Here is a 22,764-nt window from a genome sequence, read left to right on the forward strand (position 1 = left end):
GGAAAGGACAGAGTAGGAATTTTCTAACTATAAATGTCTTCAGGAGGATAGAATGGATTTTAAAAACAACTAATTATGACTGAGGACAGCTACCTATAAAGTTCAACTGAACTTTTATATTTAAGCCCATTTTTCTCTAAAATATTAACTATAGCACATATTTTAAGAAAGAAGAGTAAGTGCATGTTTTATATTTGGTTATTAAGTTGTCACTAACCCATGGGAGGGATCCGTTCACCTTCAAAATAAAAACTGTGTTAACTTTTAACGGACAATATATTTCTCTTCCCTCACAATTTTAAAATCTTCAGCCTTGCCTAGAAATATCTGTATCTGGCTATAAATCCTCTCCAAGCAAAATAATTCTCTCTGAAAGAGAGAAATAATACCTCTTGTAGAGAGAAGCAAAAAAGCAGGCAAAAATATCCATGCTGACCTAAGGAAAAGGAAAGTGGTAAAATTGATGATCACACATAGGAAGGCAAGTTCCTTTAAAAGTTCAATAAATACCTTGAAAATCATATTAGGCAAATTCAACCAGTGGGAAAAGGAGAGAAGGGAAAGATGGGCAGGGTAGAACTGGAACCCCAAGGGAATCTGATAAGCAGACTGAGCAGGGGAGACAGAAAAGCTGTGTCCATCCTCTGAGCTGGTTGAAAAGATATTTTTAAAATCTATTTTTCTCTATTCTTCCTGGGTTGAGTAAAATAACCAAGGAAAAAGACAGCAGGTGATAGCAAAGGTGTCACATATCTCCTGGCTGCACAGCTTAATTCACAACTACATCTTGGGTACCTGAACTGTTTGGAGATTTTTGTAAAGAAGAAATCAGATCTGCTCCCCTCAAATGATCCCACCACAAGGCAAACTGGGGGCTGACTCTCCAGTGAAGCACTGTCATCAGTGGAAATAATTCCACTGGTTTCTATTGCCTTTGGAACAGGACTTTACTTTTGAGAGCTTCTAGTTCCCTGACAGACACAGGAAACTTTATGACCAATCCAGAGCTGGAACCTGCAAGACCTAAAACATTACTTTGAACCAGTGAGGCTCAATGGGAGTCTGTGAGAGCAGGGGCTGAGAGGGTTCAGTGCATCCCAAAAAACAAAATGAAAATCAAGAAGAAAAGTAAGAGACAAAAGGCTGGTGATTCTTCCTCAGGGGATTTCTAAAGGTTGTGTTGCTGGGCTGCAGAGGCTCACTGAAGCTTTGCCTAAGGGAGATGCAGTTTTTATTAAGGAAATAACTTTCTAAACACAGAGCACTTCTAGTTCCATAAGTGAACAAATGGTTCAATTCCGACTGAAAACTTGAGAGGACAGTGGAATGTGGCCCTGTGTCTCAGTCCTCCTGAGCTCCCTGTTGCTTCTCATCAGCTCCTTCCACTGGGGCTTTCTTGCCCTTTTTCTGTCCTGCTTCAGCGCTGGGATTTGGCCACACTTCCACCACCAGACTTCTCATCTGAAACTTGATCCTGCTGTCTTTGGGCCTCTGAATTTATACAACCTATTGCACAGAATGATCAGACGCTTTGAATCTAGGTCAGAACACACTGACTGGATTGATTTAGCTATAGATATACTCCTTTTTTTTTTATTTTATTTTCCCCTCCCTCTCCCCCTCTCACCCTCCCGCCTTTCCTGGAATAAAAGCAGGTCCTAAAAACAAGCCAGAACACTATCAAAAAACCTGACAGCTTGCTTAGGAGGCTGAGCAGAGGTTTGCTGGGATATGCAACTTGTTTTACTATTGCTGCTGCTATGGTATGACAACAGCTCACAACTTTGAATTCACAAAGGAAGAAAAAAAATATTCTTTCAGGGGTTTTGCTAAATTCACTCCTTTTCACTGCCTCGCTGAAAGGATCCATGAAGCTGCTGCACCAGAGGCCATGAAAGGTCACGATCTCTGTGGGATGCTGTAAAGCAGAGACTGAGAGGGGTTGGTGGTGATCTATTGATGTGTCTGTAATAACAACAAGAATAAAACGGTAGCCATAAACCTTTCATCCTGGGGGGTCCCACAGAGCTTTTCAGAATGGGGGCCGGATCCAGAGAGGTGCTGAGGGTCTCACCCAGCCATAAAAGCACGGCAGATGCTGATGGTCACAGACCTGCAGCCCAGGGCTGAGCACCTGGCAGGATCCAGCCCCTCCAGGGCACAGGGACACTCTGTGTCCACGCTGTCCCTTCCGTGGGAGGTCCCTGTGGCACTCTGGCAGCACGGAGCAGCTCAGATTGAACTGGTGTGTGAGTGGCCAACGCCACACCACGCTGGGGAATGTGTGCTGAGTGAACTGGCCCCCATTCCAGGCTTGGCATAAAGGAGGGAGGAGAAAGGAAGAGGAAATAATTCACTAACAGCATCCCATGGGGGTTAAATGTCCCATCCATCCTGATCAATGAGAACACTGCCGGTTTTCTAGCCGTGACACAAAGGGGTCAGCAGGGTTCAGCTGCTTGCCCCTGGTGCCCCTCCCCAGCCCTGACTGGCTCTGGGCTGGTGCTGGGAGGCAGGGGGAAGCAGGGCTGACACGCTCACCTCTGCTCCGCAGGGCTGTAGGTCTGTCCTTGCTGGCAGCTGCTGATGGTGATGGGGTCGAAGTTGTGGAAGGAACGCAGGGCCACCCCGGAGATGGCCACAAACTGGGAGCTGAAGCTAATGAGGACAGCCTGGGTGTGATAAAAAGGGTGACTGAGGTCATGGATGACGGGGATAATCAGGGGATTGTTCCTGCAGCTCAGGACGTGGACACCTGCCAGAGGAGAGACAAGATCAGAGGAAGGGTCAGGCTTAACACAATTGCTCCCCGAAGCCGTGGGCACTTCAGAGGCATTTCACCCAGAGGAATGGCCCTATAGAGCTGAAAAGTTATGGTAAGCTGCCTGGAGGGGCTTCCCAAATCGCTGTGGAGAGCTTAGCCAGAAGCAGATCCCTCCAGACAGCTGAAGAAAGGCTGCCATTCTCCCCAGGCCCTCGGAGCCGCTCCTTTAGACCACAGCTACGTTTCTATTGTGCTCTGCTAAATCAGGAGCAACCAGCACGGGGGAAGCAGAGTCACACTATTGTAAAAACGGGTCCTGGAGGACACTTGGAGCCTTTATATGCAGGATCAAACAGCGCCGGCAGGCTGGGGGGCTTGTGCACCAGGGCTGGGGCACCAGCAGCTCTTTGGAGCTGTGCATGTCATTAGCACTCAGGGTAAAACTTTTTTTTTTTTTTTTTTTTTTTTTTTTTTTTTTTCATGAGCTTTCCACTAGATTTGTCCAGATTTGATTTTTTCTTCAACACTTTTGAGCCTTAGCGTATCTTGCTCTTTGCAAGAAAAGGCAGATTTGGTCCTGGAGACAGAAATGAGGGTGATGGAGGCACTGAGGATTTTATAGGTGATCTCACTCTGGAAGAAAAAAAATCATGTCTTGGAGAAATAAAAGTATCTCAAGGTTGTGGTGCGCAAAAGCACAGAGAGGTGGCAAAGAGACATCTGAATCCCTTTTTTCCAGTGACAGCTGGGAAGAAATTCCCACCTTCAGGTAAAAGCAACCTGAATTCAAAAGGGCCAAACCCATCTCAGGGGGAAGGCAGAGGACAGACAGCTGTCGGCTGCCCTCAAAATCCATTAATTGAGATTCATGGCCTGCTGGCTGCCTGCAAGGCTCTGCCTCCACAGCTCCATGGCATCACTCCGAGGAGCAGCTTGGCTCCAGATCCATTTGCATCACTGGAGCTCACCCAGCAATGGCTTTGGCCCAGACCCCTTGGCTACCCTGATACACTTACAAATTTGAAAATAAAATAAATTCTATTTGCATGTTTAACTGGCTCGGGGATTTCTGTTATTATTTTTTTTTCCCCCAGTTCGGATTTCTTGACTCAAAGGGGAAGGAATAAAGAGGCTTTCATTTTTCTCCTTAGAAAGTGATTTCCTGTGAATTAAGACACGCTCTTTAAACATCTATCTCCCACCCTCTACTTTTAAAAAAAATAAAAATCTTCTTGTAATAAAAAAAAAAAAAAAAGAAATAAAAAAGCAAGCCTCTTTTTGTTTTGGTCTTCACCTGACCCTGAAATAACCTCCCTGTCTACTTGCCTCCCACAGGTCTTTTGATATCAGCTCCTTGTGGAACAGTGCACGTTTCTCACTTACAAACAGGTGCAGTTAATACTCAAAATCCTGGTTCCCAAATTCCTTGGAAGTTTCTGCCTCCTCTGATGGAAAGCCAAGAAAGACCTTATGGTATGAGGCTGTTTATTCACTTCTATTTCATTCCTTGTGCTCAGGTGGTGTCCACAACAGAACAGACCTTCAGAGCTGTGCTGGTTACTTCTGACCCTGACCAGGAAAACAGTGTCTGGACAGGTCAGGGGTTTTTCACTCCCCTGCCATAACCCATGAAGATGGTGCAGGTGCCCATGGGGGCACTCAGAGCTGTCTCAGGATCACCCCTGTTTCTGTGGCTCTGCACCCATTCTTCAGCTCAGCAGCTGAACCCTGGTGTCTACGATGGCCCTGAACCAGCAGCACTGAGGTGTTTGGCATCCCAGCCTCTCCATCTCCTACCAGGACTTAGAAGAAGCTTCAAGTCATTTTCTTGGAGTCCACTTGCTCTGATCAAGGCAGGAAAGTGCATGTCTGGATAGGCTGTGCTTTGCTCATGGCAGTGTCTTTAGCACACTGAGGACTGATGGAGATTTAAATTATTGCTGCTTCCTTTTGGATGTACTTTTAGTTTGCCACGAATTTCTGCTTAAGGCTCATTGAGTGTCTCAGTCAGTCCTGCTCCTGGTTCATGCCAACATTTGCATCTCAGCTGCACTTTCCAGCTTGCCACGGTGATAATTCAAACACATGAAATACAATATCCAGGAAAAGGACTTCACGTCACTTCAGTGTCAGAACTCAGGCAGAACAGCAATGGGGAGTGAGAGCTGTTGGGTAGCCCACCTACACCTCTCCTCTGCTCCAGGCAGCCTCTTCTGAAAGGTCAAAGGGGCTTTTCCATGATGAAAGCAGCATTTCAGCTGGGAGGACATCCAGACATCAGGCTGAGCCATGCCAAACTCATGTTGCAACTTCATTGAAGATTTCAAAACCTAACCCTCAGTTTCCTCTTTGCTCCTCTTTCTTGTTCTCTTTCTCTCCCTGTCTGCCTGTCTGTCCCTATAAAATGTCACATTAAGTACTGCTGGCATGCTCGTGTCTCCATCATTTATTTCTCAGAGGGGTAGAGCTATGTGCCACTGTTTTGCAAAAGGAGGGTAAGATTAATCTGAGGGCTCTGGCAAACTGTGAGCCATCCTGACTCAACCTGCACAACTTGCTACAAATTTCAGTTTGTTCTTGGACAACAGACACCACACGTATTTCCTTTGTTTCCCTCCACACCCCACCAAATTCTGTATTATCCTGGATGCTCACCCAACACCTGCCACTCTGTGTCCCTTCTCCTTATCACTGGTGGGAAGCTCATCTAAGTTTCAGCTTGTTAAAACTGAAATGCTATGATAAAACAAAAAGCTGGGGGATGGGACTTATGCTTCCTTAAAAACTGCTCTCAAGGTGACCTGGCCAGCTTTCTCCTCAGTGAAAAAAAAAAAGGCAGAGAACATCTGGAAAGGGATTATGCAAGTCCTACCCTGACACAGAGCTGGGAGCTAGGGAGAGCTCCTGGGTTCTGGAGCTTAAATGCAGCCTGGATCAATTCACCAGACACAACTTCCCCAGTTCAGGGCCCTGTGCCAAGGGTAGAGACAAAACCTGTCTGTGCTGAACAGGTCCTACCTCTGCTTGAGGCCACACCAGGAGCCTGGATTTCACCACCTGAAATACTTCACCTGGGGAATGTTGGCCATTAAATGGCTCTGGAGATCTCTCTGCAAGCAGGACTAGAGATCACCCAGCACTCCCTGTGAAACACTCCCTTTGCTGCAGGTCCCTCCCTCCCTGCTCCCAGGTTCATCTGTAGCACCATCAGTGTCTGTCCAGGGCAGTGCTGGGTGTGAAGCATTGAGATAATCCTGATTGTAGTGATTGAAGAGGAGCTAATCACCTCTTAACAGATAGTGAACAGCTATGGAGAAATGTCTGTATAAAATAACACATCATTGTCAACAAACCATGAGTGAGACTCAGGGCTGGGAGCATTGAGCAAGCATCTTTTTTGTCTAATTCTGAAAAAAACTGAGCAGGAGTACTGTTGAATGAGAGCACGACCAGATTAAGCAAGCAGTAAGAGGGAGTTTAATACAACACAGTCTTACCAAGATCGTGGCTTTGCTCTTTGGTGTCAAACAGCTGCACACCGATGGTCTCCTGCTTCTGGTCCAGGTAGTAGGTCCCATCAGTGACCAAGTGAACAAGGACTGCTGCAGCCACCATAGGCTGGGAAAAATAAGCCTGGGAAAACACAAACCCCACAAAGCCTGAGGTGGAGAACTGTGGTGGGCTTTAAAAAATCCCTAGGAGTCTGTCCAGAACTTTTAAAAGAAGAATTTCCATCCCAGGTCACACAGAAATCTTTGCTTCCAATCTCCTACACAAACTGGATAAACTCAAGTCAAACAGCCCTGAAGCTGAACCCTCTCAGAAATTCAATAGCCTTGTCACACATGAGGGGACTTCACTATGGACTCTCCAGACAGTGCTTAAAGGCATTGTTTTGCTGTTTTGCTCTAAACATACTTCAGAAAGAAGCAGCTTGGCCCTGGGAAGGCTGGCCCATGATATTTTGCCAGCTGGAGAATCTTTGTAGAGACAGGCAAAGAGGAAACTTCTGAAAGATGTGTGCACTTCCTACCTTCAGCCAGAAAATGGTCTGTGTCATGTGGGAGTACTGGAAGTTGGCTGTGCAGGGGTACCAGGCATACTGGGAGACACCATCATTCAAATCGATCACCTTGGTTCGACACATCTGCAGCAGGAAAAAACAAACAAAAAAACTGACACAGAGGACAGTGAGGAAGGATTCTGACTGCTTGAAGTGGGGAAACAAAGTCCAGGTGCACCCCAAGATAAAGTAATGCACAATAACTGTGCTTCTAAATGCCATGAAATTATTCAAAATTAAGTTTCCAGGTGTTCCACCCCAGTAAGAAAAACTGAAAGAGGAACAGGAGTTAAAGACTCACAGCAGCTGGATGGCAGCCAACAGTCTCTGAATTTGGTAGCAGGTCTTTGACAGCATTTAGAACAACTTTGTTCCCACCCAAATGGATCAGAACTCTCCCCACTGGAGTCCAAGTGAGGATCACTTCTGAACACCCCAGCTCCCAGCACAGACAGTGTGGAGGTGCTCCAGCACTGCCCTATTTAAACCTGATATTACTGGTATCCCAGAGGAGCCACACATGGCCGTGTAAACGTGGAACCAGGTGTAGCCAGGAAAGTCCTGCCTCTAGAACCCATTTTAAGCAAATTGGTTTCCTCTTTTGCCAACCAGTTCTGCAAGTGGAATCACCTTATTCCTACACCTGCAACCTTTCCATGGCAGGCAGCAGTGAGATTGGAGGCAAACTGCTCTTTTCAGTAAAGTACATGATTCCCAAGTTCTGTCAAGGATAAAAAGCAAAAAAAAAAAAAAAAAAAAAAAAAAAAAAAAAAAAAAAAAAAAAAAAAAAAAAAAAAGACAGAATCTAAGTAGCAGAGAGCCTCGCAGTGCCATCAGCATGTCATATGTGAAAATGAAGCTGCAAGATATGGTCAGCTTTACCCTGAAAGCACACTGCTTTGTGAAGCTGCTTCAAAAAAGATGCATGAATGACCACAGCCTTCACCTCCACAGCAAACAGAAAAAAGGGAATGTCCACCATGGAAAAAGTTACTACTTCATTAGAGGGATACTTATAGCTGAGGCTCCTGGAGCATCTGAGAGGTACCTGTTGGGTTCACAACCCTGTGGTGAGCTCACTGACTGTCATTACCATAGGAATAGACAGAATTCTTTGTGCTGATGTTCTGTCAGTAAAGCTGTTCCCATCAGCAATTTGATTATTAAACCAAAAAGAGAATCCTGAAGTGAAATAAGAGAATTAACAGCCATCCAAAATTCTATGTCCACTCCATAATTCTGCATAGAAATGCCCTCCTGCATAGAAATGCAGGCAAAGTCTGGGCACTGCAAAGACAGTCTGGGATGCCTGGGAATGAGAAACGAGATTGGTTAAAAGTGAGGTAATCCCCTTTAAAATCTGAGTCTCTCAAGATCCAGCACAGAGGAATCTTACAGGCAAAACATAAATCAGCTTTAATGGGCTGGAAGAAGATTTTTAGTTTATTTATTTTTTGAAACAACTGGGACCAAGCTTCATTGAGGCTAGCCAGTGGATAGTGTTACATTTTACAGCAGAGCAAGGCTTTACATAAACTATCTTTGGCATTTGAAATCCAGGCCAGCAATTCAACATGTACCATTTCGCAACTCTCCCTTCTTGTACTTTCAGCAGCCTGTGTCTTGTTGGGAGCACGGTTTTTATTTTAATACCTCTCCAGCTAGGGAATTTATCTTACCCACATCTGCAATATATATGGTCAGGGAGCTCTTTGACATGAACAAAGGTCTCATTACTTTTATATGATTTTGTTCTTATTCTTACTTCTCCTCCTGCTCTATTAGTCCAAAAAGGTGGCTGAAAGAAACGCAAGCACTGACTTTCAGGGTTTTTTAAGTGCCACTTAATGGATGAGTGAAAACTTGTATTAAGAAATCACCCAGACCTTCACCAAAAGTTTGATTCTAACCCAAAATAAACCCCTGCTGAGGTGGGCTGGAAATCTCTGATAACTTTTAAATGCCTTGTTTGATTTGTGTGCGTGTGTGAACCCTAGCACTTTCTGCTTCTGCTGGAGAACGTTAGCAAAAATCTGAGCATTGCATAAAGAACCTGTGTTCAGGCCACGTGGGCTGTCAGCCTGGCCTGCTTTGAGCAGGTTAGATAAGCTTCCCCCTGCTGAGGCTGATCCATCACTACCCAGACAAGTGTTTCAAAGTGGTCCTGGGGTAAAAGGTTCCTTTAGAACAGTCTAATTGAGAAGTGTGGGAAAAGTCTAACAGAGATGAATGGCTACAAGAGCCTCTTCTCCACTCGCTGCTGGCCAGTAAATTTAGCCATTGGCAAAAAAAAAGTTCTTTAACTTTCTCTGTAGATAACTGGATTGGATAAACAGCTCCTGTCATCTACAGACTCTGCCATCTCACCAGGCTCCAACACACCCAGTAAATCGATCCCACTGAATGTCACATCACACCTGCCAAGCGTGAGAGCATCTGCTGGAAGAGTCTTTCACACCTCTGCTTTTAAGGCACCCCCAGAAAGTGGCAGCAGCCCGAAGGCCCCTATTAATTCAGTTAATGGTTGGACTCAATGATCTTAGAGATCTTCTCTAAGCTAAATGATTCAGTGATTACTGCAGTACTAACACGTTCAGGACTGCAAGTTCCAATGGCCTGGAAGACAGAGTATCATCTCTTATCATTGCTATTCACAGGAATTCACACTTTTGAGAAACAGATTATATCCTCAGGTCCTCCAGTTCGCTGCAGTGATGCAAACCAGCAGCTCAAGCACCTGACAGCTGCGGAGGGAAGAACGCATAGAGAGACTTCTCATTTCAGGGTGTTACCAAACACTGAAATATTTGCTTTGAAGAATGACAGCATCACACAGTGCTCCAAACTTCACTCACTGGGGCTTATCCAGATTCTCAGACCCACACAGCAACTGGGATATCCACAGGAGCTTAGTATGTGCTCCAAAGTATGCGGCGACTATTTGTGTCTAGTTACTGGAAGCCCGTGTCATCCCCCTCCCGAGGAAGCTGCTTTCAATTAGAAGAGCTGATGTCTGTTCCTCTCGGAGGTTCAAATCCAGCTCGTCTCCCACCCACACATTTTGTACACAAACATCGGCAGACAGAACGATCAAGGCCAGGGAGCACTGTGGGATCTTCCCACAAGAGGGAATGCCTGGAGGATTCCCTTTGACTGATTTATACAACCTCTTGTCAATCAAAGGCACAACATGTTCTTCAAACCGCCTCTCCTGTTTTCCTTCTCTACTCAGGGGGACCGAGGAATGTGTCAGCAGAAAGGGAAAAGTGATATATTGGGAGCACTTAGCTTTTTGCCACATCAAAAACACATTTACTATTGCAATCAACTCCATTTCCTTCAAAGTAATATGGGAAAATTTGCTGAAGAGCAAATTTTGGAAGGCGCCCTTGTGAATGATTCCCAGCCATGCCGTGACTGCAGGCAATGTGAATTTGTGTTGATGGGTTCCTGTTGCAGCTGAACTACAGGTTAAGGATCACAAATCCCTTGGACTGGGTGCTGGACTAAAACTCAGCCCAACTGTGGCAGAGCACAGTCCCAGTACATCCTCCTGGGCAGCACTTGGCTTCTCCAGGCTGAGCTCCCTGTCTGGAAGATGAAGATGATGCTCCCCCACACCACACAGGTGTGCTGAGGATAAAAGCTACGAGCCACAGAAAGATGCTCAGATGTCACTGAGGGCACACACAGGTGTGAGGATAAAGCTCCCCACAGGAGTGGGCTAAACACAGACCCTATCCCACTCTGACCTTCCCACCGAGCAAGCACAGTCAGACACCACAGGCTTTGCACACACTGGTGGTTCTCAGCATTGTAACATCAAAATAATTCTAAATGCAGACAGAAAGCTTCTCTTTAAGCTGGGCTGCTGCCCTAGTCAGCTCTGGCACCGTGGCTGGAGCGGACGTGCCTGTCTGCATGCCCGGGGCGGCTGGAAACAGAGCAAACCTCCCGTGCCCAGATCTGTCTGCTCCCAAAATCCCATCTGGAGAACCATGGCAGGCCTTCCTCCAGACCGTGTCCTCCAGCTCAGTCTGGCTGTGAGGGGCATCGTGGGCACTTGCTCAGGCAGTGGCGAGCATCCTCCCTCTGGAGAGGGGAATGGGAGTGAAGACTGTGCTCCAAAATCTTTCTCTCCCCACTCTTTTCTACAGGGGACTGTGCTGCTGACACTTCTGCACCCAGACAGACATCTCAGGCTGTTTCTGAGTTGAATGGGCTGTACCCTGTCCTGCTGGCAAAACTGCAACCATGGAGCAGGCAGGAAGAAGATCTCTTGGTAAAACCCACAGTACCAGCTATTTACTGAGCACAAAACATCCTCAGTGATGCTGCAGAAGTGCACAGAAAAACTCACAGACTGATACAAAACCCATGGAGGCACAAACAGAACATCTTCTCATCTTTGAAGGTCCAGCTAAAGAACAGATTTCAGCCGTAATACTGAAACCTAATTAATCTACAATATTTATCTGTTTGCACTGTAGAATGTTATTTGTGTTTAACTCAACACATGCCAGAGGATCCCAGCCATGACATAAGCATCATTTTAACATATCCCTTACAGTTGAAAATTTTCTCCCTCCCTTGCCAGACCAGGGTGCTGGCAAGCACCCAACCCTTTTATTCTTAAATATGTTATTGTTCTTGCTGACCTAAGGTTAATCTTACCCACGGATGAGAAACTATGGTGCAGTTGCTAAATATCAGAAAGGTTCCTGCTTGTTTATTGCCCAATATTGTAAGGCAGCTTGGCTGTCACATGGACACCACCCAGTTTGCAGACTGCAGCACAGACCTCCAATCTGTTCTCAAAGCTGTTGCTCTGCTTTTCTCATTTAGGCTGGGAATTGGGTTGGAGTTAGGGAAAAATGAAGTTGCCCACATGAGTGAGCACCGAACCATTAGAAAGGCCCCCATTTGGGCTCCAACAAACACCTCAAACCCCAGCCAATTTCTCTGACCATTTCAAACCTCAGGAGCCCACAGAGCTCAAACAGAAATTTTACACACAGCAACACAAGGAATTTTGCTCTGTGTTTTCTTCTAGATGAGAAGTGCATTTGCACAAGTGTCTTTATCAGATGTCTTTGTCAATGGACTTATCTCATCAGAAATCTGAGTCCAGAGTTGCCTACCTAATTATGAATGTCAATCTTGGGTCATTCCAGGTTGGCCACTAAAACTTAAAGAAAGCATTCAAACCTACTTTTCCCAAACTGGTACACATATTTAATTGTGTGTGCACTAAAAATGGGTTTCTGTTGGAGAAAATAAAATAAAAAAATAAAACCAAATCTGAGATTCAGCAGCAGAAAATCTAAGTATAAAATGAGGGAAGAAACCTGAGTCTCTCTTTTTTCACACCTTACTTTCCAGTCTACTGCTACTTCCACAGTAGCAACTTCCCCTCATCTCTGATGCTCATCAACTGCAGCTTCTCCCCCAAAACTCTCCTTGACCTCTGTTTCTGATAACACAGTTTTACTGTTTTATGCTCTTTGTCTGCTTTTGCCAGTTTTCATTGAGGTGCCTAAAGGTCTGATGGCAAAAGATGAAAAACGGCAGCGTGTCCTGCTCCAGGACAAAGGCATGTGGGCAGGTGATCCACAGAAAAGCTTTATCAACTGGAAGCTGATGAAACTCCTGGGGTAACACACTGATGCTATATTGCTCCCAGATTCAGTTGGCTCAGAAGTCAGGAAATCTCATCTGTCAATTTTCCCTGAGTAATGAAGAACAGGATTTGGCTGTGGGATTGGGAAGCAGCTTACATCTCCTGCAGGATGAAATAAAGCCCTGCTGCCAGTCCCTATGTCCAGTCTCAGCACAGCCACTTTGAACCTGGAGTAGCTGATGCATCTGGACCTTGCAGACTCACTATTCCATTAGCATGATATTTCAGCTTCCTTAGCACAGAGCCATGATTTTCAGCTGAAGATTTGGCTGGATTTTTTAGTAATTGGAAAATGACCTTCCTGTGAAAACACCACGGACAGGGCACCAATAGTTTGCCTGCAATGTGACATGATGATAAATTTCTCTACTTTACAACAATAGTGTTCATCTCCAAAGGGAAATTTCCTCAGAGTTTTGGATGTAACACAGGGTTGGGATTCAGAAAGGAGTGGGAGATGCAAGGGCTATTTCATTTTGTCATCTAGGTTGGTTTAGTTCTAGGCAAGCGAAAAGGAGCTACAGGGATTTCCATTAGATGATGGCCCAGATTGCATGTGTATTCAAGGTGTGTTATTAACTTTAGCTTTCTCAAAAATGCAGTTATTTCACTTCCAAAGAGCTGCTATGAACAATATATTTCCATTTTTAAATCGTGCAGACCTGCATTCTTTGAGCTTCCCTTTGAATTTCTGTTATCTCCAGATTCAAAGCAAACTTCATTTAAAACCAGTGAGTTCAAATCAAAATCACATCAAACCATAAACCTCACATGGCATATCTGAAAAAACTGTAAATCAGTTCTGACTGGCCCTATCCCAAACTCACATGGGCTTTGACAGCCAGCCAGGTGTAATCAAATATCTAGGATGCTTGCTGGACTCAGGGAAAAAAAAAAAAAAACAAAAAACCAACAATATGGAGTTTTGATTTTCCAGCAAAACCCTAACCAGATGATTTTTGCACGGTTCAAAGGATCACCACGAGGACGTTGGTTAAGCCAAGGGCAGAAACTACAGAAAAATAGATTGAGAAAAAGAAGAAATAATTGCACTAATGGAATTTAAAAATCAACTCCTCTTTTACGGCAGCTCACAAGCAAACCCCAGCATCTGGAGCTGCTGGGTGCAACTTGCACTTGCTCCTGCTTCTTTTGCCTTTCAGAGATGCAAATTGAAGGCATGCAGAATCAAGAGATAGTTCTGAGTGAACAACACAGTCTCCTGTGCAGCACATGAAAGTTCAATCCAGCAATTTGACATGTGCTCCTGTTTATTCCTGTCAGACCTCTGCTATTTCTTCAACTCCACAGTAGGGCATAAAGATGCTGCTCTCAAATATCAGCATTTTCCACACCAGCACTGCCAGGATCTCACTTCAGAGCAATAATTCCTAGAGTGAGCCCTGAACTGCATTCTGTTATCATGCTCAAATTCACAAATACACCCAGCAGTAACAACAGCACCCCATGCAATGGGCTAGACAGACAGGATCAAGCAGCAGCACCCAAACAAGGACTTATGCCTTCAGTTCTGCAAGTATCAGCCTCATTAAAGCTAAAAGACATTCTCAAGCTGCAGCACAAGCTCCTGTCTACAACTTCCACATTACTGCTCACAGAAGTGTGAAGGCATTATAGACTGATAAGTGCTTTAGCAGACTGTATATCCATCCACTGGAGAGCGAGGTTAAACAAATACAGGAGCCAGAACATTATTGTTGGCTGAGCGCTCGGGTTCCCGAGCTGCCCGTCTCTCACTTGAAGCAGCCAGGTCCACTGCAGCACAGCTTTGTGGAGCTGCAGGCCAAGGCTGGCTGTGGGGTGCTGCAGCAAAGCAAAACAATCCCATCCCATCAGCTTTCATCACCGAGGAGCAGAGCAAAAGCGAATTTTTTTGTTTTTCTTTTGACTGGAGCGTTTCATTCGGGAGCAGCTGGCACCAGAAAACCAAACTGTTAAAGGCAGAATGTGTGCCACACTTTAGGAGGATCTTAAATATATTTTTGTTATTACATTCATGGTTCTGGCTCACTAGATTCATTGTACTTTTGCAGCTCCTGTACTTGGTAACATCCCCTCCTTCCTTCCCAGAGCTGATCCCATACATCTGTTTGGAGGAAGAAAACACACAGCTAGGTGGAGAAAACACAAAAGCAACAACAACTAATCCCTTAAGAACTTGAGTTCTCCATCAAGATAACACACTGGCTGAATTGGACAGAGATGCTTAGAAGAACATGGACAATGACACTGATAAAAAGAGAGATACATAAGAAAAAGAAATTAAGCCACAGATTTTTCAGCTTTCAAGCAAGGAAAAAACCCACGTTGCTTTTGGTTCCAATACAGTAGGAGCAAACTCCAAATATTGCCATACCACACCCCAACGCACTGCACCACCCTGAGTGCTCAGGGGCACCCTGAGCCACTTCCCAGGGATGAGAGCCAAGGCAGGTGCCACCTGAGCCACTTCCCAGGGATGGGAGACAATGCAGGTGCCACCCTGAGCCACTTCATGGAGATGGGAGCCAATGCAGGTGCCACTTTGAGACACTTCCCAGGGATATGAGACAATGCAGGTGCCACCCTGAGCCACTTCACAGAGATGGGAGACAATGCAGGTGCCACCCTGGGCCACTTCCCAGAGGTGGGAGCCAAGGCAGGTGCCACCTGAGCCACTTCCCAGGGATGGGAGCCAAGGCAGGTGCCACCCTGAGCCTCTTCCCAGGGATGGGAGCCAAGGCAGGTGCCACCTGAGCCACTTCCCAGAGCGTGAACCAGGGCAGGTGCCACCTGAGCCACTTCCCAGGGATGGAAGCCAAGGCAGGTGCCACCCTGAGCCTCTTCCCAGGGATGGAAGCCAAGGCAGGTGCCACCTGAGCCACTTCCCAGAGGTGGGAGCCAGGGCAGGTGCCACCTGAGCCACTTCCCAGAGATGTGAGCCAGGGCAGGTGCCACCCTGAGCCACTTCCCAGGGATGGGAGCCAGGGCAGGTGCCACCCTGAGCCACTTCCCAGAGATGTGAGCCAGGGCAGGTGCCACCCTGAGCCACTTCCCAGGGATGGGAGCCAGGGCAGGTGCCACCCTGAGCCACTTCCCAGGGATGGGAGCCAGGGCAGGTGCCACCTGAGCCCTGCAGAGCCCTGGCCAAGTTTTGCCTGTGCCTGCAGCAAACAGCCGTGCAGTGGTTAATGTCAGCCCCGACCACATGATCACACTCGGAAAAGGTCAAAAGAGTGATTTTTCATTTAAAAACATCTGTGTGTTTAAAGAACAAAACTTTCTCATGTGCAGAAAAGCAGGGGTTTCCAGTACTTTTATTTCCAGTGAAAAGCTGTGCTTTTCAGCTTTGTTTAGGGTTATGGCCCGTGTAAACACGCTGTGTAACCACACACAACACTCAGCACACAGCATTTCCACAGGCAGGGATAACTGGGGTGCAAATCTCCCTCTCCCTGGCTCCTTTTCCCTCTGCAGGCTGCTCAGCTTTCCCTGCTGTGCTCCCAGTGAGCCAGCCAGACACCCTGCTGTTGTCCTTCCCTATATGAAGACATACACATGCCTCTAATCCTAAGGGTGTAAGCCTGCTCTGGGCTGTCAACAGGCCTTAATTGGATACATCCAGGGAGATGATACATTGGGAAGAGGCCCTGGATTTAATAGGAAAAGGAAAGACTGCAGAGAGGCACCAGGGGAATGTGCAAGGGGCTCGGAGGAGCTGCCCTGTGCTCCAGAGAGCAGTCACACCTCAGCTGGCAAAACCTTTCAGTTTCCATCCAACTACCAGCCCTACAACAATGGGTATCAATTGAGGTTAAACCCTCTAGCTTGTTTTTCAGTACCTGAAGACATGGCTTGCAGTACAAAAATCAAAAGGCTCTCCCTTGCTTCACTGGGCTTTTCCCACAAAACTGCAGAGTAACCAAATCACCATCCTGAAAATAAATTCCTCTAAATGAGCTTGACCATCCAGGCAGAGCCCACAGAGCAGCTGCTGCCTCCAGCCCATGCACATCTCCACCCACAAAAAGGTCTTGTCTGGGGAAACTGGTAAGTCCCCTCTGACCTTGGAACAACTCTGATAAACCCCAAACTCCAACAAATTAAGCCGAAGTACTTGGAGCATTTAGTCCTCTATGTCCCAGGTTTGTTGAGGATTTCACAGGAACTCTTAGCTGCTCCCAGAAGTCACTGGAGGAATTAAAGTGTTGTGTGGAAGAGGAAGCTCACAGATCCTTCAGCCTCACTGCCTTCCAGGAGCAGGCTCTAAGATGGACTGGGAGCAGAGGGGATGGAGGAATATCCAGCTGCAAGGCTCAGCCTTTCTCACCAGGAACAGCCACTGGGAAACAGGTACATTTCCACAGAGTGAGGCTTTCCCTCTCCAGCTGCTCCAGCCCACAGTGACAGAGCAGCTCTACTGGAAGGACAAAGGTTTCAAAGGAATTTGGATGGATAAAGGTGGGAAGAAGGTAATCTCTACCCTCTGCTTCACTTTCCCCTCTCTGCTGAGTGACTTGCCCCTCTGAGCGTGATGATGCAAGGGTTAATTGCCAAAAAATGGAAAAATAACATTCATGGCCAGCAGTGCTAAGTGTAGGGATTTTGGCCCAGTGACCAAAATGGCTGAGCAGAACTTGATGTTCTTCTGAACTGAGGGCTTCTCCCAGAGAGGAGGTACATGTGGGGACAGATAATAGCACTGATCCTGCAAATAACCATTTCCTGGCACGTGTGAGAGCTTGGAGCCAGACCCCAAGACAACAGTGGAAACCCAGTCCCCAGGAGACTCCTGCTGATAGCACAGGGGAGCTGGGCCACTTACCAGATGTGAATTTGAATTACCAGGGTGAATCATGTCTTCTTATCAGATTCCCCACTGAAATGACCTCAGAGGAAAGAACAGTCCTCCAGCTTTGCAGACAGCACTTCCAAAAGTGAGCACAGATGTGGGGTTCCTCCACAGCTACAGGTCCAACTAAGGCAGCACAGTTCAGGAGCAGCTCAACAGTGTATCCAAATGGTCCCCACTTTGTTGTTTGGTTGCTTTTTGTATTTTTTCTTTCTAATCTGTTTTTTTTGTATTTTTTTTTTAATTATTATTATTAAAGCTGATTCTTATTTCCAGGTGGGGACTGAGGGATTGACTCAAGATGCCTTCAGAAAAGTACTGGGCAAACTCCATCCTCCAAAACCATGCCTTTTAGAGACATCTAAGATGAACACCCTGAAATTCACTGGCATTCGAAATACGAGGTGTCTTATGACAATGTGGGCTAAAATGCCTATGGTACTCCAAACAAGTGGTGCAGACAATCCTTCATTTACAAGAAAAAAATAAATTCTTTGCTCCTGGCATGAGAAAGTTTACTTTCAGCTTAAAGAAATGACCGTGTGGTTTTGGGGATGGCATTCCGTTCTGTTGGAGAGCAGCACCCTGCCTGCCTGTACATCCGTGGTTTTGTAGCTACATTACAACCCTGGAGAGCTCTGTTTACATATTTGACATGTTTCCTTGTGCAGAACATGAAACCAAATTACAGAGTAAAAGCCATTATGGCTTTGCTCTTGCACCCTTTTCCATCTCTTCTCCCATTGCTTGGTTTAGATCTATCTGAGCATTTTTAACTGTGCCGGCTCGCCTGGCACTGCTTAAGCAGGTTTATTTACTGTTGCACAGGGAAATCATGGAAAAGCTGGTGAAGCCACATGCCAGGGAGCAGGGAGAGGATGGCCAGGCGGGGGTGGGATGAGAAATGCCGAGAACCCTCCGTGCATGAACAAAGCAGACGTGTCGATGCATTTATGCAAAACCATTCTGCTCTGAATGGAGAGGGACCCAAGACAAACAACCCGGATGGGATGCAGGGGAGCTATCCCACGCTCACTGCTGGACATGCTCTGCATCCCAAGGCTTGTGAGCAGCAGCAGCAGACGGGGAGAGTGGCAGGTTGAGGGGCAAGGGCCGAGGAGGGGGGTCTCCTTTCAGAGAAGTGCATGTTAATGAGCAGTGCCTCTGTTGGGGGGTCTGGCTGCCTGGCTTGCTGATGCCAGGGGGGTCCAAGCTGTTCTCTATTGATGCCTCTAATCTGGGTGGGTGGCTGGGTGTACAACAGATATGATCATAAAATGGTAATTTGCTTCCTAAAGAAGCACATAATCCCTATTGCTGCCCAAGACAATATTCCTTTCTTGCCTTTCTTCTTGCTTCTAGAAACAACAAATGGCATGGAATTCTGCTCTCGTTTCATTAGTGGGAAATGTCTCTTGGTTCTAGGAAGATGGGACCAATTTCCGGCACCTGAGGATTTTTGGTTTGACCTTCATCTCTGAAAAAGTCGGATTGAACCTCTCTGAGAGTACGGTTGGCTGCTTTGCTCTCTGCATCATTCTTTGTTTCTTTTATCTATTTTCTCTACAGTACACAAAGGGAACACAGTGTACCAGCCCCTGGTACTCACTGTTCTGTTTCCCTTAAGATGACTTGCATATGTGCTCTTGAAAAATTATTCTAAAAACCAAGGGGGGGAAGGGAGTGGAAAGAAAGAAAAAAAAAATCCCTTGAGTGTTTGTCAAAATTGCTTGGAATCTCCTCTGACATCTCATTGTGTTCTCTCTGTCCTCCCCTTACACAAATCAGCCAGAGGCTACGACATCAGCCATGGGGTCTGAGCTTTACTCCAGCCAGGAGCAGAGGAGCACTGGAAGCCAGGGGGATGGAGGAGATCCCTGTCTGTCCTGGCTGGGAGCAGGCAGCCAGGTGAGGGGCAGCATCCTCCAGCCAGCTCTGAACTGGCTTTGAGGGTAACACTCTTCCTCAACCAACTCTCTGCAAATGAGCCTTCTCCAAGCCAGACTACCTAGAAATCCCATTTCTCATTTCATTTAGCTCCCCAGAACACTGAGATCATTCCTGAGTCACAGCACTGATGTCAGATGACACATCCTTGTAGCATCCCTCACCTTGGACCCTTCTCATGGAGCACCTCCTCCAGTGAGGCAGAGCAGCAAAGCAAATAAGGACCAGCGGAGTTCCTTTAGTTGCAGAATCCAGATTTCCCAGCAAGTCAGGTGGGAAGCAACATTTCCAGCCATTAAAGCAAGGAGATGGTGGGGACAGTTATTGTACTGGGAATGAAACTGTGCTAGGATCAAGAGTGATTAATTCATAAACAGGACAATGTGAGGGGGCTGACAGAGCTGAAATGCAGATTTAATGACCTCAAACCCCTCCAGGGCTCTGCTCCCAGGCTGCAACTCTCAGCAAGCCCTGAACAGTTTTCTTTTTATCCGAGATAGGAACATTTCCCTTTTAAGAAATCCTCAACTTCCTAGTCCTTGGGAGGTTTAGGCTCAGTAATGCCCAGTGCTTGCAATGTCTCTGAAGAATTTTGAGGTCTAAACCTCAAACAGTAGTTTTACCTTTCCATGCTCCCATTTCCACCTCTATTAAATGGAACAGAAGCCAAGCAATGTGCCTGTGATAAGGTTGAATTAATCACTGTACATTAAAAAAAAAAAAAAAGAAAAAAAAAAAATCATCATTTAATCCAAGGAAGGAGCATTCCAGCCTGAATTTGCCTGACAGTCAGGGCCAGGCTTGTGACGCAGCTCTCCAGCCTCAGGCAAAAGACCAAATTGGCTGGTCTGTAGTTTCCAAGGGAAATGAAGACAAAATTTTGGACCCCTGGAACTAACTTTAGAGTTGGAGACTGTGTAACCTAAGCTGAAGCCCTCTGGTAGATCAGCCAGTACTGGAAATGAGCTCAGCCATGCACAGCAAACCTACATTCCTCCTGTGACAGCCTGTGCACAGTGTCCAGTTCATCTTTTTCCAGAACTGGTCTCTGATCACTCATGGTTCCTCCATTAATGGTTTTTCTTAGTGGGATTCTGCCCTCATCCTCCAGAGCTTAGTGGTTCAAAGTCTGGCTCGGCTATAAATAACAAAGACATTTGCAAAGCAAATCATCTTATTAAAATTGGGGATTTTTTTATCCCTCCAACCACAACAAAACTCTTACCGTTGAAGAGCAACAGGACTTGGCTGTGAATTGGGAAGTTCAAAAAGGGCCACTTGCAGAGCCGACAGACAGACACCCTCCCTCTTCTCAGCAAGATCACCCCAAAGGAAAGGAATGGCTTCTCCATTAAAAGTTGCAGGTTTCCTCTCTTTCCACTCCTGTTCAGGATTACTCTATTTGCTGGCTCTGCTGGATCTTTGGGGAATTATCTTCGGCATTATATTTATTAGACAGAATAAAACTGCATGGCAGAGAACTTCATCATATTTCTCTTCAATTTTCTTATGGTATTTTCTTACCACTCTTGGAGCCCTTGCTCTGCCATGTTATTTCTTTTAGTAGTCAGGATATTTTGTGCTCCTGTCTTCCCCTTTTGTGGGCTATTCCAGACATACTGCAATTCTAGACATTTTGCTGCTTGTGGAAGGTTTGCTGCAGCAAGTCTGGATGAGTGCAATTGTGGGAACAGTAATGGGGCAGGAGGGGGCCTCTGTTTGTGGGAAAGATGTAACAAGAATCCTCTTCCACAACTTCTTACTCCATAGAAGCCCCTGTGGGGTACCCAGAGGAGAACAGGGTGTGTTCTTTAGTCCGGGAATGAAAACGAATCCCAGGATCTGTCTGTGCCCAGCAGCCTTGGGAAAGAGTCCCTGTTCTGTTAACTGTGCCTGAGCTGTGTGGCTTTTTCCATGCACTGGAAAACCAAACTCAAACAATGGCATAGGGATAAAAAAAAAGTTACTTTTATGTATATATATATATATATATATATGGTTACTTGGTCTAAACAACTTCTACACAGCTAGGAGGAAATGCAACAAAAGTTCCTGGGGGACTGTCCCTCTAAATCAGCAACCCACACCAACAGCCAAGTTTTGAGCACACATTGCTGTGACAGGAGTGACAAGGTCAGGAATCAGCCACCTAAAGACCCATTAGTCCCTTCCTATAATTCTCTGTTGAAAAGGCCCCGAGGGAAGCTGCAGGTGAATCAGTTCTCCAAAAGCAGGAGTGCCACCAACAAGAGGAAGGAGAAATGGCATCTCCAGTGTCCTATGATCAGCCTGCACTCACCTGTCTGTGCTCTGCTCATCCCAGCTGGAGCATCCACCCTGGAACAGGCTTCTTCCATAGGCCTTAGCAAAATATCCAAATCCTCCCTGCTCAGTACAACTGGCTCCAGCAAAAGAGACTAACAGGGGCTAATGCACTTACCCAGTATAAACTGTGGCAAAAGAAAACTGATGTGCAAGGAGAAGCTGTTTGCAAACTCACAACAGAAGTAGTATGAAAAAAAAACAAAACAAAAAACCAACCAGCTCAAGAGTGAGCAAAGCCTTTATTGCTGAATTCTTCCTGCAGCTGACAACAGGTAACTGAGCAGAATCTGCTTCCATGTCTTTGGAGGACACAAGATTAGAAATTAAACTGCAAAACTACCCTGCACTGGTGTTTGCATTTCTGTGCTGGTGCAGTGTTGCTGACTGGTCCTCTTTGGCTCAGAATATGATGCTGTCAGTACTGAGAATATTTCTTAATCAGCACTGAAGGGTGGCTGCCAGAAAAGTAGAAGTGGCTGTCTCTCAGTCTTGCTTCTGCAGAAAGGGTGATTGTTTAAAGGGGGGGGCTGTTTGACCTTTCCATTTTTCAAATCTGTATCTCTTCGCCAAGACTGTGTCATTCTTTGTAAGCATTTTATTGTTCAAAACAAATCTTATACTGCAAACTTTCTTTTTTATCTCCCTTACTATGTTGCCATTCGGCAGCCTCACACTAACAAGTGATGCAAGAGCCATCTCAAACTAATAACTAACTGAGGAAAAGCCAGCTGCAGACATGGGCAATGCCTGCAGTGAACTGAGCAAAGAGGTCACAGAAACAGCCCTACAATAACAGGAAAGTGCTCTCCAGCTTGTGCTTATCAACAATCCCCAGCAGTAAACAAGGCACACGGGCAGATATTGCTGAGATACCACAATGACCAACCAACCTGGGATGCAAACTCCTCAGAAAATGCCTTGACAGAACTATGACAGTCATGCAGAGAACCTGGTGTTGAGATATCTAAGGATGAGAAGCATTTTAAGTCAGGACATGCTTAAAATGTTTTAAAGTGCCTTGAGAACGCCAGGGCAATGATGAGAGGCGGGGATGGCTGACAAACAGACAGCTTATGTATTCTGTATATTGCTGGGCACTGCACTCAAACATATCTTTCATGGCATTCCTGATG

General features: G+C 46.1%; 1 protein-coding gene across 3 annotated transcripts in view; it reads right to left on the reverse strand.

The window, feature by feature from the left end:
• PAPPA (pappalysin 1) overlaps positions 1-22,764 on the reverse strand; it is a 176,761-nt gene that overhangs the window by 47,789 nt on the left and 106,208 nt on the right. For all 3 annotated transcript variants that reach the window (XR_013776583.1, XM_079324225.1, XM_079324224.1), the window contains exons 11-13: positions 6,798-6,911; positions 6,262-6,397; positions 2,542-2,755 (exon numbers count right to left, since the gene is read on the reverse strand). Coding sequence is in view for 2 of the 3 variants with exons in the window: in XM_079324225.1 (XP_079180351.1) it covers positions 2,542-2,755; positions 6,262-6,397; positions 6,798-6,911 (464 nt within the window). In the remaining variant the exon portion in view is untranslated. The remainder of the gene's footprint in view (positions 1-2,541; positions 2,756-6,261; positions 6,398-6,797; positions 6,912-22,764) is intronic.

The sequence above is a fragment of the Erithacus rubecula genome (assembly GCF_903797595.1).
Source record: "Erithacus rubecula genome assembly, chromosome: 21".
NCBI classification, from domain to species: domain Eukaryota; kingdom Metazoa; phylum Chordata; class Aves; order Passeriformes; family Muscicapidae; genus Erithacus; species Erithacus rubecula.